This window comes from Myotis nattereri (assembly GCF_964212035.1).
Source record: "Myotis nattereri genome assembly, chromosome: 5".
Lineage (NCBI taxonomy): Eukaryota > Metazoa > Chordata > Mammalia > Chiroptera > Vespertilionidae > Myotis > Myotis nattereri.
Genome location: NC_138080.1, coordinates 23,842,452 through 23,862,358, shown reverse-complemented (window position 1 = coordinate 23,862,358; position 19,907 = coordinate 23,842,452). Strand labels below are relative to the sequence as shown.

At 38.6% G+C, this 19,907-nt stretch overlaps 1 protein-coding gene across 1 annotated transcript; it reads left to right on the top strand.

The window, feature by feature from the left end:
• Positions 1 to 18,292: 18,292 nt before the first annotated feature.
• On the top strand, positions 18,293 to 19,204 carry LOC308519486 (olfactory receptor 7A10-like; the record flags this gene model as incomplete). The annotated part of the gene is made up of 1 exon (XM_081091483.1): positions 18,293 to 19,204. Exon 1 carries the CDS (start codon positions 18,380 to 18,382, stop codon positions 19,202 to 19,204), a length of 825 nt encoding a protein of 274 aa, XP_080947609.1. The 5' UTR covers positions 18,293 to 18,379.
• Between the last annotated feature and the right edge of the window lie 703 nt (positions 19,205 to 19,907).

Sequence of the window (19,907 nt, the reverse complement as noted above, 5' to 3'; positions counted from 1 at the left end):
ACAAAGTAATTTAATTTACATTATTTCTAATAGAGAAAAAATGGTTCAGTTTTCAAACAAATCTCTTCTCCAACAGTCTTCTGAAATGAATTAAGTTCTAGAGTATTTTGTGAGAGTCTCAGGTATGTGGCTCCAGGACAGGGGAACACACCCACCATCTTCCCTGAAGTCTGAATGGCACCTCCCCCTCATGGGAGAGACAGAGGTCCCATCTTCCTGATTCTGTCAACAGCCCTTTCAGAAACAGTTTTTTTCAGTGACTAAATCTGATAGCAAGTGAGCATATGTAGGCGGGACAAGGAAGACCCTAAAGTGCCTTGGGATGTTTGCTGACCCACCTTTGGGGTCCCTGCAGCTATACAGCTGACCTTGGGGAGTAGCTTGTCCTTCCTGTGCACAGTCAAGCTCAGTGGAGGCAGCCACAAAGGGGGGATCACTTCAAGCTTTAAATAGGTTGCTGAGAACCAAATGTGGGCAGCTTCTGACATTGACTAGCACCAAAGTCCCAACCAGGAGGCCCAGAATCAACATACAAAACAGTTATCCTCAGGCAACACAAGAGAAGGATACAAAGGGAGATCCCAGGAGCTCATTAAACTCTGCCTAAATGAACTCCACTTTGTTTTTTTATTTCATTATTTTCTCTTTATTGCTTTACTAGAGGCCCATTGCACAAAGAGATTCGTGCCATAGGCCTTCCCTGGCTGTCGGCACCGGTTTTCCTCCAGCACCCAGAGCCTTCAGTCTTCGCTGCTCCAGCCGGAGGAGCAGTGAAGACTGAAGGTTCCGGCTGGAGCAGCGAAGACTGAAGTCTCCGGCCGTAGTAGCGAAGACTGAAGGCTCGGGCCAGAGCCTTCAGTCTTCACTCTGCGCCTGTGTATGCAAATTAACTGCCATCTTTTTTGGGTTAATTTGCATACTCTCCTGATTGGCTGGTGAGTGTAGCAGAGGGCTGGTCAATTTACATGTTTGTCTATTATTAGGTAAGATTATTTTTTCTCATTTTTTCTTTCACATCACTTATTTTTCTCTTTCCTTTTGTATTCTATTTTTTCTGTATTTCACTTATTTTTTGCTTTTCTTACTTGTTCTTTCTTCTTCTCTTTCATACTGTTCTTTATATTCTTTACTCTTCTTTTTTACTCCTTTCTTTCCTTTCATATTAATTTTTCTTCGGCATTTTTTCCTTTATTTTTCTTCTTTTATTATTCTTGGTCTCTTTCCTCTTTCATTTTTCTTTTCTGTATGTTTTTGTTTGCTTTCTTGTTTTGTTTGATCAGCATCTGTAAAACAGCTCACACAATGTGATCAGGGTTGAGCCTCACATTCAGCCAGCCTGAGGGTAGATCCCACTCACAAGTGGTACAACAACAATCAAGATCCAGTTACAACAGAAGAGTCCACCCCCAAACACACAAGGGACATTTCTAGAGCATCCAGCTCAGGAGATAAAGGAGGCTGCACCATTGGTTCCTACAGGACACTTCCTTTGAAAGACCACCCCACAAAGATTGGTAATCAATATTTCTATCTAATACATTGAAACAAACACAAAGAAATAGCTTGGGGAGAAAAGATACAATCCCCAAATGAAAGAAAAGTAGGAACCTCCAGAAAAAAAAAGCTAAATGAAATGGAGGCAAGCAATTTATCAGATATAATGTTCTAAGTAATAGTTATAAGGATGCTCAAGGAACTTATAAAGAACTACAGGGAACATAATGAGAACTACAAGGAGCTTAGTGGAAACTACATCAACATGGAACAAAAACACATAAGAACCATGAATAAGAACCATTCAGAAATGAAGAGTACTACCTGGTGGAAGAGATACATTTACAAGTCCAGAAAGCACAGAGAGTCCCAATAAGAGGAACCCAAAGAGACCCACACCAAGACACATCATAATTAAAATGTCAAGGGTTAAAGACAAAGAGAGAATCTTAAAAGCAGCAAAAGAAAAGCAGTTACTTACCTATAAGAGAGCGCACATACGACTGTAAGCTGATTTTTTTTACCAGAAACTTTGCAAGCCAGAAAGGAGTAGCAGGAAATATTCAAAGTGATGAATAGCAAGAACTTACAACCAAGATTAGTCTACCCAGAAACACTATCATTTGGAATTGAAGGTCAGATAAAGAACTTTTCAGGCAAAAAAAAAAAAGCTAAAGGAGTTCATCACCACCAAATCAGTATTACATGAAATGTTGAAGAGTATTCTTAAAGAAGAAGAAGAAGAAGAAGAAGAAGAAGAAGAAGAAGAAGAAGAAGAAGAAGAAGAAGAAGAAGAAGAAGAGGAAGAAATATGAACAATAAAATGGCAATAAATACATATCTATCAACAACTTAATCTAAAAATCAAAATAAACAAACAAGGAATCTAGTGAATTTAATAAACTGATGAATAACATAGAACCAGAGGCATGAAAAAATGGGACAGACTGACAAATCTCAGAAGGAAAGGGCAAGGTGGGAAGAGTGGGAAGATATCAACAAAAGAACTTACATGTACATATGCATTACCTATGGACACAGACAATAGGGTGGTGAAGGTCTGGGGCTGGGTGAGAACTGAGTGGAGTGGAACAATGGGGAGAAAAAAGCAGGACATCTATAATACTCCCAAAAATAAAGATTAAAAAATAGAAATAAAGAACACCATATGTGACATCAAGAATCCACTGGAAAGAATAGAAATTAAGCTTGATGAAGCATAGAAACAAAAAGAAAAAAGAATTTAAAATAATGAGGATAGTTTTTAGGGAACTTTGGGATAACTTCATATGTAACAATATACACATCAAAGAGGTAGAGAAGGAAAAGAAAGTGAAAAAGGAATAGAAAACAAGTTTGAAGAAATAATGATAGAAAATTTCCCTAACCTGGTCAAGGAAAACATCATTCAAGTTCAGGAAGCACAGAGTCCCAATCAAGATGAATTCAAGAGACCTACACAAAGACACATATTAATTAAAATGGCAAAGGTTCAGGACAGAGTAATAATCTTAAAGGCAGCAGGAGATAAGCAGTTTCCTACAAAAGAGTTTCCATAAGGCTGTCAGCTGATTTCTCAACAGAAACACTGGCAAGAAATGAATGGCATGAATTATTTAAGGTAATAAAAAGCAAGGTTCTGAAACTAAGACTACTCTATCCAGCAAGGCTATCATTCAAAATAGTGGCAAAATAAAGAGCTTCTCAGACACACACACACACACACACACACACACACAGCCAAAGGGAGTTTAATGCCACCAAACCAGCATTGCAAGAAATGTTAAAAGGACTACTGTAATGATGAGAGGAAATAGAGAACATAGGCATAAAGATTTAAAATGGCAATAAATAAGTACCTATCAATAATAACCATAAATGGCCCTAGTTGGTTTGGTTCAGTGGATAGAGAATTGGCCTGGGAACTGATGGGTCCCAGGTTCAATTCTGGTTAAGGATACATTCCTTGGTTGTGGGCTTGATCCCCAGTAGGGGACGTGCAGAAGGTAGCCAGTCAATGATTCTCTCTCATCATTGATGATCACTGATTTTTCTCTCTCTCTTCCTCTCTCTCCCTTCCTCTCTGAAACCAGTAAAAATATATTTAAAAAATAATAATAACCATAAATGTAAATGGATTAAATGCTCTACTCAAGACATAAAGTAGCTGAATGGATAAGAAAACATGATGCAAAATGTAGTGTCTACAAGAGCTCCAGCTCAGAAAAAAATTATTCACACAAGATAAGAATGAAGGGAAGAAAAACAAATTTTTCCATGCAAATGGATATGAAGATAAGGCCGGGGGAATCAAATTCATATTTTACAAAATAGACTTCAAAATGAAGGCCAGAATAAGAGACAATGGAGGTCACTATATAATACTAAAGGGATTGACACAACAAGAGGATATCACCCTGGTAAATATATATGCACCCAATGTAGGAAAAAGCAAATATTGGAGAAAAAAAAAACTACCAAAGGACTTAAAGGAAGAGATCGGCAACAATACAGTCATAGTTGAGACTTTAACACTCCACTGACATCACTAAAGAGATTCTCTAGAAAAAAATCAACAGGAAAATAGTGACTTTCAATAATACAATAGAACAGATGGATTTAATTCACATTTATAGAACATTCCACCCAAAAGCTGCAAAATATACATTCTTCTTAAGTGCACATGGGTCATTCTCAGAGATATACCACATGTTAGGACACAAAATAAGTCCCTAGAAGTTTAAGAGGATTGAAATCATATCAAGCTTCTTCTCAAATCACAATGGCATGAAACTAGAGATCAACTACAATAAAAACACCCCAAAACCTTCAAACACCTGGAGGTTTAATACAATTGCATTAAACAGTGAATGGACTACCAATGAGATAAAGAAAAAAATCTTAGAAACAAATAGAAAAGAATACACAGCAACCCAGAACTTATGGGACAAAAGAATTGCAATCCTAAGAGAGAAGTCTGTAGCTTTACAGGTCTACTTCAAGAAACAAGAAAAATTTCTAATAAGCTATCTAACCCTACAACTTAAAAAATTACAAACAGAACAAGAAGAAAAACTCAGAGTAAATAGAAGGAAGGAAATAATAAAGATCAGAGTGAAATAAATGACATAGAGAATAAAAAAAAACAATAAATAAGATAAATGAATCCAACAGCTGGTTCTTTGGAAAGATAAACAAGATTTGGGCACCTTGAGCCCAACTCATCAAGAAACAAAGAGCGAGGACCCAAATAAGTAAAATCAGAAACAAAAGCAGTGAAGTAACAATTGACACCACAGAAAAAAGGGTTGCAAAAAAATACTATGAACAACTACATGCCAACAGGCTGGACAATGTGATCAAAATGGACAAATTCCTAGAAATATATAATTTTCCAAAACTGAATCAGGAAGAATCCGAAAACCTGAATAGGCCAATAACAACAGATTAAATTGAAACAGTAATAATAAAAAAAAACCTCTCAGGAAGCAAAAGCCCTGGGCCAGATGGCTTCACCTGGGGTTTTAACAAACATTCAAAGAAGTAACAGCTATCAACCTCCAACTATTATAAAAACTTCAAGAGGAGGGAAGTCTCCCAAGCTCTTTTTATGAAGCCAGCATTATCATAATAAAAATACCAGATGAAGACACCACACACACACAAAAAAGAGAATTACAGGCCAATATCCCTGTGAGAATAGATGCTAAAATACTCAACAAAATATTAATAAATCCAACTCAGCAATGTATTGAAAAGATCATACATCATGACCACTTTGGATTTATTCCAGGATTGCAAGGCTGGAACAATATTCACAAACAAATCGAAAGACAAAATTCACAGGATCATATCAATAGATGCAGAAAAAGCATTTGGCAAAATCCAAAACTCATTTTTGGTAAAATTTCTCACAAAGTGGGAATAAAGGGATCATACCTCAACGTAATAAAGGCTATATATGACAAACCTACTGCGAACATCATACTCAATGGGGAAAAACTGAAAACGTTTTCCCTAAGAACAGGAAGAAGACAGGGATGTCCACTTTTACAACTCTTATTCAACATAGAACTGGAAGTCCTAGCCGCAGTGACCAGATATGAAGGAAACATAAAAGGCAACCAGATTGGAAAGTAGGGAGTAAAACTGTCATTATTCATAAATGACATGATACTGTACAAATAGTGATGCTAATTAACTCAGAGTTTCTCAGCTTCTGCCCTGTTGGCATCTGGGACAGACTGCTCTCTGTGGTGTGGTCTCTCCTGTGAATTGAAGGTTATTTAGCGTCCCTGACTCCACCCACCCCTCTCCAGGGTGACAGTCACAAATTTCTCTGGACATTACTCAATGTCTCATGGAGGACAAAATCACCCCTGGTCAGAACCACATTTTGAATTTAATAACTTAAACATTTTACAGCATTGATATGACAGCGATCCTATACAATAAAAGGCTAATATGCAAATCGACCAAATGGTGGAACGACTGGTCGCTATGACAGACACTAACCACCAGGGGGCAGATGCTCAATGCAGGAGCTGTCCCCTGGTGGTCAGTGCGCTCCCACAGGGGGAGCACTGCACAGTCAGAATGTGGGCTCACAGCTGGCCAGCAAAGCAGCAGTAGAGGGACCCTCTCCTGCCTTCACACCAGCGCTAGGATGTCTGACTGCCTGCATAGGCCCACTCCCCCCTGGCCTAAGCAATCAGTCAGATCCCCAAAGGGCTCCAGGATTGTGGGAGGGGCCCCCCTCCCCCCGAGTGCAGGAATTTCTTGGACCAAGCCTCTAGTTTAATGATAAAGAGTGTAAAAGACCATCATAAGTGTGAGTAGCAGTCACACTATGAACTCTATGTAGCCATTGAAATAAATACATTGATTCATTAAGCAAACAAACCCAACAATCTCTTGCCTCTGGACTAAATAGAATGGGCTCTCAGGTGACAACAGGTAATTGTTTTTGGCTTCCATTCTCTGTGATCCTCTCTCTCATGCAGGGTCAGCTGGGTTTTGGACTCACCAGGATAAGATCTCTTACCAGAAGGTCATTATGGGGACATCTGAATTCCTCCCTGAATGGTTGATGATAGAGACTAAAGTTCTGTTCACAAGCAAGATAGCAGGAAGGTGTGAAGTATAAGTCACCAGCCAGAATTGGCCTCCAAACAAACAAAGAACAATGACAAATAAACATAACTGTGCTCCTCCCAGTCTAAGTTTACACACACTGAGAGACTGGAGATGAGGAGATATTATAAATCCCTGTACCTGCTCCTCAGGCACATTTCCCTCTTGTTACTCCAACCTCTAAGCACACGGATATGATATATTTTATAGCAAGAGGAGGATTAGAGTAGCAGATGGAACAGTCATGTTAATCGGCTGGCTTGGGACTAAGGTAACCACAATGATTCTGTTAATGTTGAAGACAGAGACAAAAGAATTGGACTCAGAGAGACTTTGAAAATGCTACACAGCTGGCTTGAAGAGGGAGGAAGGAACATGAGCCAAGGAGTATAGGCACCCAGCCATACTAACAGGCATCAGAGAGAAACAGATCCTCCGCTCAGATTCTAGAAGGACCCCAGCCTTGCACACATCTGGATATTAGTCAGTGAGACAAATTTGAAGCTTCTGACATCCAGACTGTAAGAGCATATGTCTGTTTGTTTCAAGCAACTAGGGTGGGAATATGTTACGGCAGCTATACGACTCTAATATAGACATTTATTCAATAAAACTTGTCTGAGGAACCAAGTTTAAGCCTCTTCACTCATTAGCTTCCCTTGGGTAAGGGCATTTTATGTTAAAAACACACATGAAGTAGAAAAATATTTTTAACTAGAATGGAGACATTTCCCCCTCAGCTGGTACAGTGAAGGTCTCACTGTATAAATACAAACTGACTGTGCTTCCTCTGTGGCATTAAGAGTTAAGGTACAATGGGTGACCTTTATTTCTCCATCTATATATCTATGGTGACTTTTTCTCAGCCCCCTATATCTTTGCCTAGAAGTTGGATAATCTTCAATTTATATTCCCAAAATGCATGCCAGAATTTCTCATTACACGTAGAGACCACTGGGGGAAAGGCTGAGTGTGTGGTAGGAATTCCTGTCAATTGTTCCAACAGAGAAAGTCAATGGATAACAAATCCAAGAATATATGCAGCCCTGCCAATAATAAATATTTAATTCAAAGTAAAACTATTTAGTAGCCTTTTTCAGACTTATTAAATATTTTTTTCCCACACAAATACCCAGCATGAGAGAAGATACTGCAATGAATGTCTCACAAATTACTGTTGCAAGGGACCAACTCTCTGACTGGTCAGAATCTTTTCAATAAACACAAAACATGTTTAAATTCAAATTATCTTTGAAATTTTATACAAACACTCTCACTCCACTGGACTGTTCTTCTGAACTAATTTTCTATTACCTTCTTCCTGAAAAACAAATCTTTCCAGATACATTGTCATTTTACTGCAATCATGTTATGCATCTCACTCATTCTACAGTGTCATGCAACTGGACTCCCGTTCTTATCACTTTATTGTTAACTATGGTCCTTATAATACAGATTCAAACAAACACATCTTTTTTAATGTATTACCTAACTTAATTACAAATTATTTCCTTAACACAAAATGCCAACACAGTGAGCTCTTATCTCTGGTCTAGGCTGTTTGGGCTCCCAGGTGACTTAGGTGAAATTTGTCAGGTTCCATCCTCTCTGACCTTTTCCTGATGGACCTGCTGGGCTCCCAGACTCACCTGGATGGGTATCTGAGAGGAAGGTCTCTGTGTGAAGGTCTGAATTGCTCCCTAGATGGTTGATGATGAGACTGAAGCTCTGTCCTCATATGAGACAGCAGGAAGGAGTGAAGCATCAGTCCCTGAGCCAGTTTAGGAATCAAAAGCAACAGCCATGCCCTGCCCCCCAGCGTTGTATAGGCTGAGGCCTGCACAGGGGAGATACCTGCAGCTCTCTCTATACCTGGCCATCAGGCACATTTCCCTTGTGTTATTCCAACCTCTAAGCACATGATTTCCCTCAGGGCCTCTGGAATAAGCAGAAAGGAAAATTTTCCTAATGATTCTCTGATCCCAGGAGACCAGGTTGTAAGTCAAGCGGACTCAGTTATTATGACTCCTTGTCTTGGTCTCACCTGCTTTCTGGAGGTCTAAAGACCTACTACCTTATCCCATCCCTGACTTCATTTTTTTTTCAAAGTCTGATTGGGGTTGGGACACTGACCTGATGTCTCTGGAAAATTGCTATTCTCCTCTTCAATATGGCAGAACCTGGCTCCTTTGAGATGCAATCCAGGGCACCACACTCTTTGGGTTCCTGACACATTTGTCAAAATAATGAGGGATTTTATACTTATATCACCAGTTAAAAGCTGTTATTTATACTCTCATAAAATATTTACTAACTTTTCTGGCCAGCGTGCCTCAGTTGGTTGAACATCATCCCAAGTACCTACAAGTTGCTGGTTTGATTCCCCGTACGGCGCATGCCTGAGTTGAAGGCCTGATCCCCAGTAGGGAGTGTGAAGAAGGCAGCCCATCAATGTTTCTCTCTCATGATTGTTTCTCTCTCTCTAAAAAAAAAAATCAATAAAAACATATTAAAATGTATATTCATTATAAGAGATACACTTAGATATTTTTATGCCACATGACCTTAGCTTATCATTTTATAGGAAGTTCCTGATTTAATTTTTAGAAAAGTCCATTTTATGAGGAATTTCTGGAAACATTTCTGTATTTGACAGGTGGAAGATCACAGATCTGGCCAACTTGTGATGAATCCATTCCTGGCATAATCAGTATGACTGGGGTGAGAGAGACATGGGAATAACTGGGCCGCGGTGTGGTGGTGGTGGTGGTGGTGGTGGTGGTGGTGATGGTGGTGGTGTTGGTGGTGTGTGTGTGATTTGTGGATGTGAGAGGTGCTCAGAGCAGGGATCGCTGCATTCATACATTCGAAGGTGGCTCTAACACTATGGGGCCAGAACTCAATCAAGAGAAGGTATTAAGGCCCTGGTTTGGCTCAGTGGTTAAAAGGTCGGCCTGCGGGCTCCAATTGTAGTAGGGGGTGTGGAAGAGGCAGACGATCAATGATTCTCTCTCATCATTGATGTTTCTATCTCTCTCTCCTTCTCCCTTCCTCTCTGAAATCAACACAAATATATTGTATAAACAAAAAGAGAAGTTACTAAGGAGGGGATCTGTTCCCATTCACTGGACACCTTTGCAGCAAGAATAATAGCGTGCAAGAGGCAGTGTGGATGAGGAAGTCCCTGTGCCTGAGGTGACAGCAGTAGCAGAGAGGCCACCTCACTCCTCAACGTGTCTGCCACCACTTCTCCTCACTCTCCCTCATGCTCACCCACCTTGAAAACTGGCTTCGTTTTTCTGACTTGAACATTAGAAACAAGAACCTTCCTCGTGGCCTTTGCACTGGCCAGTCCCTCTGCTCAGCACACATTTTCCCACAGTCTTGTGTCTCCCTTTCTCTCTTTTCTTAAAGAAAAAATTTTGAGGGCCCAAAGCTTTTCTTTAAAAATAAAAATAGGGTTTATTGATCTAAATACCAGCCAGGAAAGGACCAGGTCCTGGGGCATGAAGTCAAAACCAGCAGCAGCAGAGAATGGCGGCAAAGAAAGACGTGTCCACTCTCCTGGGAGAAAACAAACTGGGGCACTTCTAGGATAGGAGCACAAGAAAGAAATATTTACTACTTTGGATCCGTTACAGGCAACAGTCCTGAAAGCTCATGCATGTGCAAGCTGCAGTGGCATTGAGTGTCGCTACAGAAGTTGAATCAAAGTTCCAACATACAGTGAGGAATGTGAGCAGTGTTTTATAAGTGGGCCCACAGCTTCGACCTTGTTGACTACTATTATCTTTTTATTCCACTTCTTAGCTCAGTGCTATTTAATTTAGGACATCTCAGATTTTTCCTGCTCACTTTTAAGGTCTCTGTTCAAATGTCACCTTGCTTACAGATCTACCTACACACCCATGAAAAATGGTACTCTCTATCCACTTTTTCCTTTAGATGTGCTGTCCTTTTCTTCATACCACCGGCCACCATATGAAATAATTTATTATTTTATCATTTGCTCCTGCATTCTTTCTCCCTCATTGGATTGTAGAGACTTCTGTTTTTCAGCACCCTATTCCCACAACCTGGACAGTGCCTAAACATGGTCAGCACTCAATTTACATTCCTGCAAAACATGAAGAAATTCTCATTAAAAACTGTAGAATGCATGAACCCCCTCAGATACATAGGTGATTGGGACAAATATTCCATATCAGGAGTAGCACTGGATATCTCCTAAAAGGGACCATGGAAGTATGGTAGCAATCAGCTCAGGTAGAAACTATAGTTTAACTTTAACCCTGCTATTTGGCTTCTGTACTTATTTGCTTCGTTTAACAATAGAAAAGTTATTTTGATTTTCTGAATTATATAAATCATCCCATTCGATTAAATACCCTATGGATTGTAATGTGAAATCCCATTGGTTGTGGTCATACTGGTCTTAGAAAGCACATTTTCCTTTACCTGGGAAGGACAGCACAGTTATCGCAAGGTCAGAGGGCTCCAGTTAACGTGTCCCTGTTAACTCAGTGATCCAGAGACCCAAAACTGTAATTTAGATAAAATGCTTAAGTCTGACTAGGTTCTCATTCCAGACTCCAGGGCTCTAGAGAATGTGTTTCTGTCAATTCAGTGATCCAGAGACCCAAAACTATAATTTAGATAACATGCTGCTGCTGCTTCTGTAAAATGATTTTTGCAAATCAGGTTCCTCATTCCAAACCTTGGGATGTAATCAATACCTTTGTGACCTTTGCCTATATAAGTCTGGTTTTGCGACCATCTTATAACTATGAGATTTGGGAGAAGAGTGAAATGGCCACTCATAGTCCCAGATTGCAATAAATGTGACTTTTTAATTCGACTTCTTGAGGCGTCCTGCTGTGATTCGCGGGGTACATTACAACACAATACTAAAATTAATTTCTTTGTTGTAAAATATGAAATATAGCATTTTAAATATGTGAGGAATGCAACTCTGTGAAAATTAGTCATGTTATTTTCATCTTTCCTGGTAGTCACCTTCACCACATGGAACCTGGGAATGTTACACAAATTTCAGAATTTCTTCTTCTGGGATCTTTAGAGAAACCAGAACTGCAGCCCCTCAGATTTGGGCTTTTCCTCTCCATGTACCTGATCACTGTGTTGGGAAACCTGCTCATCATCCTGGCCATCAGCTCAGACTCCCACCTGCACACACCCATGTGCTGGGGTCGTTCTCAGCATCTACTAGGGTTCAAGAAATCTGGCAAAGGGGCTGTGCATTAATGGATTAAAGAGACTAGACAAGAAATATAAATTTGAAAAGCCTTTTGGAGGGCCAGAAGGAAACTTAGTTCAAGTAACTAAGCTCCTGGAATCTCCTCATCCAAGGCTTTTTATTCACACATTTTGCCCTTTAGCAAAGCAGATATACATATCAAAGGTAAGGCCTGGTAAACAATAAAGGACCATCAGGTTGGGGGAAACTGCCCTCAGCTGTCTGGCAGCAGGCAATCATATGCAGATCTTCAGCCCTGCTGAAGGTGTCCATCAGCCTTTTGATGGACCTCCTGCATTTATTATGCTAACTACTGTTCCTAGCCTCCAGCACCCACGTACTTCTTCCTCTCCAGCCTGCCCTTGGTGGACATCTGATTCACCTTCACCACCTTTCCAAAGATGCTGTGGAACAACCAGACACAGAGCAAAGTCTTCACCTATGAAGCCTGCATTACTCAGATGTATTTTGTCATACTTTTTGCTAGGTTGGATGTTTTCTTCCTCACTTGGAAGGCCTATGACTGTTTTATGACCATCTGCCACCACCTGCATTGCATGGTTACCATGAACCCTCGGCTCTGTGGACTGCTGGCTCTGATACGCTGGATCATGAATGTCCTGCACTCCTTCCTACAATGCTTAACGGCATTACGACGGTCCTTCTGTATGCATGTGGAAATCCCTCCTTTTTCTGTGAACTCAATCAGATGATCAAACTCGCCTGTTCTGACACAATTTTAACTAACATGGTGATGTATTTTGTAGCTCTCCTTCTTGGTTCTGGTCCTTTCTCTAGGATCCTTTACTCATATTCTAAAATAGTGTCCTGCACACATGGAATGTCATCAGTTCAGGAGAAGTATAACACTTGTGTGTCTCACCTCTCAATTGTCTCCTTATTTTATGGTATGAATTTAGCTATGTACCTTAGCTCTGCTGCTACCCACAATGCACATTCAAGTGCCACAGCCTGGGTCGTGTACTCTGTGGTCACACCCATGCTGAACCCCTTCATGTACAGTCACAAAAATAAAGACATCAAACAGGCTCTGAAGACATTCTTTGTGAAGGGAACTACAAACAGGCCAGCTGTCCTAAGACTGAAGATGTGCCCATGATGGCAGAGGTCAAAGGCTCAGAGTCACACATCATGATGATCTTCAGACTATGGAAGCAGAACTTGCTCTTTCCATTTATTTCCTGGAATTTCTATTTCTTTAACCTCATCTTCTCTATTCAACATATATAACTCAATTAAGTTCTCTGCTCTTTCAGATATTCAACAGCTTCTCTCTTTGTTGTTTTTCTACTTTCTTAAATCTATTTTCATCGTGCATCAGAATATTTGGAAAATACTATTTACCTAATGAGACAACATGGGTATTTTTAGAATATTTTTCCTCAAATGACATATATCATACCAAATAATTTTTTTTTTTTTTTTTTACTAAATAATCATCCTGAATTGCACTACTCTTGTGGAAAAGCTGCACTTAATGACCAAAGCAATTTCTACCATTTTGTATGATTCAAAAATCTGAGACCTCTGCTGTTCACTTTTATGACTGACATTTCTTTGTATATTACTGTCTCAACTGCTGTTCCTGATAATGTAGATTCTGACATACCAGTATGTTTAGTAGCTGGTCACTGGGTTTTATTCTCCTCATTGGAATCCTGTTTCTTTCATCTCTGTGTGCATAGACCTACCTTACCCACTTACAAAATGATTATCAAATCCATGTCTCCAAGAGGACTCTTCATTGAAAGATAAATTTTAATAAATAGGTTGTCCTAATACCACCTAAAATCACTGATGAATTTCAATATGATGGAGCAAATTTTTAAATTACACATTGTATTACTATGTAAAATGTTCATTCTTCATACTATGCATCTATTCATTGGAGTATGGAGAAATGATACCCTTTTGGAAAGGGGTTTATACATATGATTGAAGACTGGTTGGTGTTTCTCTATATTTTATTGGGTTGGAAATTTTCAGTGCTTTCTATAATGTGACTCTTTTATTAACATAAAGAATATAGATTCCCTCCCTCTAAATTTTTCATAAGAATAGAAGGGATGGTAAATGATCATTATCAGTACATCTCTATTGTGCTCAGGATAATATTTATCCTTTATGATCAAAGAATGACTCAAGAAATTACATTCTTGTTTAGTTGTATGACACAGGGTTGCCAGTTTTCCTACACACATACGTGTTCTTTCTACCTCTCCTGCTTACAGGGAAATGAACCTCCAATGAGTTTTTATATATTGTTGTCTTAAATAAACTAACACAGCAACAATGAATGCTGTCTTCTATAAATAAATAAATAAATAAATAAATAAATAAATAAATTAATTAATTAATTAATTAATAAAAATGGTAAGCATCCTGGTTGGTTGGATGTTGTCCCAAGCACTGAGATGTTTAATTCCTGGTCAGGGCACATGCCTGGGTTTCAGGCTCTATCTTAAATGGGGGGGCATGTAGGAGGCAGCTTATTGAAGTTTCCATCTCTCCCTCTCCCTTCCTTTTCACTCTAAAATCAATAAAAATATATTTAGGGACAAAATTGTTATTCTACTTTAAAATATCTAATTTTGTTTGCGTCTCCTAACTTTTTTTCTTGATTAGTTTTATTAGAAATCAGTATGGTTTGGATTTATAAATTCTGTTTTTCTGTTTTTAAAGCCATCAATTCCTGTCTTTGTCTTTGTTATAAACTTAATCTGCTTCCATGAAGCTTGTTTTATTCAATTAATGAATTCAATTTATTCTCATGCTTTATTTTATTTATTTATTTATTTTTCTTTATTGATTAAAGTATTACATATGTCACCTTATCCCTCCCATGCCCCCCCCCCCCCCCCGCCATCTCCCTGCTCATGTCCTCACCCCCCTAGTGTCTGTGCCATTGGTTATGCTTATATGCAAGCACACAAGTCCTTTGGTTGATCTCCCCCCCTTACCCCCACCCTCCCCTGCCTTCCCTTTGAGGTTTGACTGTCTGATCCATGCTTCTCTATGCTTTATTAACTGAAAATTTTAAGGATATTTTTCATCTGAGTACAACTTTCGTCACACCCCGAGTTTTGACATACAGAGTTGTCATTGTAAACTTTTTTTTCCCTAAATATATTTGTATTGATTTCAGAGAGGAAGGAAGAGGGACAGAGAGATAGAAACATCAATGATGAGAGAGAATCATTGATCTGCTGCCTCCTACATGCCCCCTCCTAGGGATTGCATCTGAGGTCAGGCATGTGTCCTGGCTCAGAATCAAACCAATCGAACTGTGACTTCCTGGTTCATGGGTTGATGCTCAACCACTGAGAGACACCTGTTGGGCTCATTGTAATCTTTTAATAGTAGTTTGAATAATTCAGTTTTGACCAAGTTGTACTTGAGGAGATTGCTTAAAAAATTCACCCATAAAGTTTTTTTTTAGTTGAGTTTTATGGCCTTGTAGTTAGAGAATATATCTGAATTTTTTCTTCTGATGTTTTGAAATATGTGGCTAAGAAGTTAACTGACTTTTGTCAATGTTCCATGGGTGCTTTAAAAGGAGATGTATTATTTGTTATAGGCTAAAATTTCAATATTTATCAGTTAATTAAAACAGTTTATAATTCAGAAAAAAAGAGAACAAGTGCCAATAAAAACCAGCAGATAACTAGTGTCCTCCCTTATATTTACTTTGATTATTATATCACTAAGCTATTGCTGTATGACAAGCCATCCTACAAGCAAATTATTAAATATAATGCCATTATTACCAAGTGAGATTGCATGTTAGGGAGTTTTTCTGAGCTCTGCCAGTCTCCCTATGAGTCTGTGAGTCTCTACATGTGTTTCTAAAGCTCGTTCATGACGTTGTGTGTGGCCATGGTGATCTTCTCCTTTGAAGCAGTACATCATCAGTTTAACTTATATCTATATCTAGTTTTATCTTCTATTTTAAAGCAAACAAATAGTACTGAACATGAATTACTTTATTTTACTTCTGTGGTTACAATATCCTTGAAACTTAGCTTTTCTCCCAGGTAGTAGAAATACCTCCTACCATTTCTCAGTGTGAATCAGTTTCCTGAGCTCTAGATCCTAGGCTTTTTCCCTTCCATGTTTGTTTGTTTGTTTGTTTGTTTTAAAGTATAATTACATAATGTAAACTGAACATGATAAAAATCCACTATTTGATGAAAAATGTCATACAAAAATTGCAGTCCATACCTCATGTTTCCATTTGTATATGTCAAGAAAGTGCACAATAAACTTTAATGGCTTCTTATAATAATTGCTAAATATTTAATATACCTGTGCCTAAATTTCTATTGAAATATGGCTATATATCTCATCTATTGCTTACAACATTCATTATGGGGATAGTAAATATAACTTCAGAGGAATATTTTAAGCAATAAAGTACATGGCCATATTTCATCGAGCCAAAATAAAGTGAGTATGTATATGTGTGCTTATTCATATACATTTTTATTTCAAACAAACATATCTACTTATATGTACACAAACACAGATTCATTTATAATCACATATTTCATGTTGAAAGGAAAATTAAGAGAAATTTAAAGAGGATAGAAATGTAAAGAATGAATTTTTGAATTAACACAAAATTAAAAGATGTAGAAATTTAGGAATGAAGATTTAAAGTAAATGGTAGACATGAATTTAAATGATGAATTACTTTGCCTATTTTAATACCCCAAAGGCATCAAAATCTGGAGCACATTTATATTTATGCAATAAGAAATTCTCTTTCAGCTAAAGAGGCTGATAGCTCCAAACTGATTACACATTTCCCTTACTTAAGGGAGGATTACAACTTAAAATGCCTTTACCCAGGGAAAGATAAATGAATGAATGGAGACACTTGATCTCAGCTTCCTGAAGAAAATTTTCATTGGATAAAGGTGTATTCACTTTTTAATACTAATGTAAAATGACCACAAAAGTGATTTAAAACAAACACATTCATGCTGTTACAATTCCTGAGGTCAGAAACATGAAATGGGTCTCAGTGGGCTAAAATCAAGATGTTTGCAGGCCTAGGATTTTTCTGGAGGCTACAGGGAAGAGTCTATTTACTTTCCTACTCCAAGCTTAGATTAGAGTGCAAAATAATAGAAATATGTTTCTTATAACTAACAAATATTTCATAGTGAGGGACTAAATGGCAGCTCTTAACTTGTGATATAAGGAGGAAATGTCAAATTCTTTTGGCTAATGTGTCATGAAGCCCTGTGTGTAATACTCAAAGTTTACATCAAAGGAACTTAGTTTTCCCCTTTGTTGAAAAGAAAAATAGCAATTGTCTGTAGATATTAGGGGCTATGTCCCTATAAAAAGTCAATATTTGGAGATTCAAGTTTTCTAATCCATACTACATCCTCAGTCTTAAATTTGAAAAAATTTTAAATCAGGGTTGAGATAAGGTGCTGGAATGTTAGTCCTCTGAAACCCAACAAATGTAATGGGAAAAAACTAGTAAAAACTGGACTCACTTAAATCTTAAGCTTGTCTTTTGGGAACAGTATCTCCAGAAAAACATTCCCTTCTGCCCAGACCCACAGGGAAATCAGGTGATTAGAAGTTGCAGTAAGAAGACAGAAATGCACCTAATGAGCAGACATAGGGAGCTGTAAATATCTCCTCATCTCCAGTCTCTCAGCAGGTGTGACCTTGGGCTGGGTGGGACCTGGCTGTTGCTTTTGGAATCCTAAGTTTGTCTAGGAGGCCTGTGCTTGCCTCCTTCCTGCTGTCTTGTCTGGGCAGAGAGCTTCAGTCTCCATCATCACCCATCCAGGAGGTTGGACTTCCCCATGGAGACCTTCCCCTCAGAGTTCCCAATCAGGTGAGCCCAAAAGTCCAGTAGATACTACAGGAAAGTGTCAGAGAGAGTCAAAGCCAAGCTCATATTCCTGAGGTCTCTTGATAGGCAGCAGCCTATGGTTGTTTATTTACCTGATTAACAAATTAATGACTAATTTATGATGCTAAAAAATGAACATTGAACTAATTGCTGATAAATAACTGACGGAAGACCAATTTTCAGCATCTCATACACTGAACAGTGTCTGGAACATGATCTATGATCAATATACATTCCTCAAATGCATAAAAGATATTCTCAATAAAGCTGCAATATGTATTATGTTTGAAGAACAGGTTGATATTAGAAAAGAAATTCTATTGAGATATGCCAATAGAGATACCATAATGGGGAATAAATCACACACCAGAAATAGAAATTATTTTCCTGATGATAAAACATAAAAATGTCATTTATTCTCAGTTACTAATGCTGGCTAATGTGACAATTAGTTATTCATTTTTTTTCTATTTTTGGGTAGTCACGTCTTGCAACACAGGAAACCAAGCAATGGTACACAAATTTCAGATTTTCTTCTTCTGGGACTTTCACAGGCACTGGAGCTACAGCCCCTCATATTTGGGCTTTTCCTCTCTATGTACCTGGTCACTATGTTTGGAAACCTGCTCATCATCCTGGCTGTCAGCTCAGACTCCCACCTCCACACACCCATGTACTTCTTCCTCTCCAACCTGTCCTTGGTAGACATCTGTTTCACCTCCACCACCATCCCAAAGATGTTGTGGAACATCCAGACACAGAGCAAAGTCATTACCTATGAAGGCTGCATCACACAGATATATTTTTTCATACTTTTTGCTGGCTTGGACAACTTAATCCTGACTGTGATGGCCTATGACCGGTTTGTGGCCATCTGCCACCCCCTGCATTACATGGTCATCATGAACCCCCGGCTCTGTAGACTGCTGGCTCTGCTGTCCTGGATCATGAGTGTCCTGAATTCCTTGCTACATAGCTTAATGGTGTTGAGACTGTCCTTCTGCTCAGACTTGGAAATCCCCCACTTTTTCTGTGAGCTCAATCACATGCTCCAACTTGCCTGTTCTGACACCTTGCTTAACAATATTATAATGTATTTTTCAGCTGGGCTGCTATGTATTTGTCCCCTTTCTGGGATCCTTTACTCTTACTCTAAGATTCTTTCCTCCATATGTGGAATTCCATCAGCCCAGGGGAAGTCTAAAGCATTTTCTACCTGTGCATCTCACCTCTCAGTTGTCTCCTTATTTTATGGTACGCTCCTAGGAGTGTATCTCAGCTCTGCTGCTTCCCAGAGCTCACACTCAAGTGCAGCAGCCTCTGTGATGTACACAGTGGTCACACCCATGCTGAACCCCTTCATCTACAGTCTCAGGAACAAGGACATAAAGAGGGCCATGGAAAGATTCCTTTGCAGGTAAGCTTTTCATGAGTCCACTGTACTAGGCTGAAGAATTGCCCATGAATGCAGGATTCAAATCTTCAGGGCCAGAAGTTCTGACACAAATTCATCCAATATTGGGACCATATGAAATTGAAAATTCTCATTTATCTCATAGGTTAAGATGAATTACTTTAGCATCATTTATGAGCTTATGACATATTTCATTCCTAGTAATTTTTCTGTTGGTTTCCTGAGAGAATAGTCATGAATTATACTACCCCTACGGATAAAATTACACTTGGCTACTGAGGTCATTTGAATAACTTTATTCTAGAGGAAACTCTGAGACCACAGTTTTCACTTATTTGTTCCTTGTAATATTCTATAGCATTACCTTTACTGCTGTTATTGGTAATGTAGTCTTTGACATGCTAGTATGTTTTATAGCTGGTCTCCTGGTTTTATGTTCTTCATTCTATTAGTCATCTCTGTGTCTACATGCCTACCATAGCCACTGGCAAAAATTGACTATCAAACACATGTTTCTAAGAAGAATCTACAAGGAAATATACATTTTAGTAGATAGATTGGTCTAATATTGTTAGAGTCAGAGATGACCCTAAATGTAATGAAGCAATAATAACCATACAAATTTTTTCCTGTACAAAAATAATTTCATGGCACTTATGTACTTAATAAAGTGTGGAATATGCTGTCCATGTGTAAGGCTCCTTATTCAT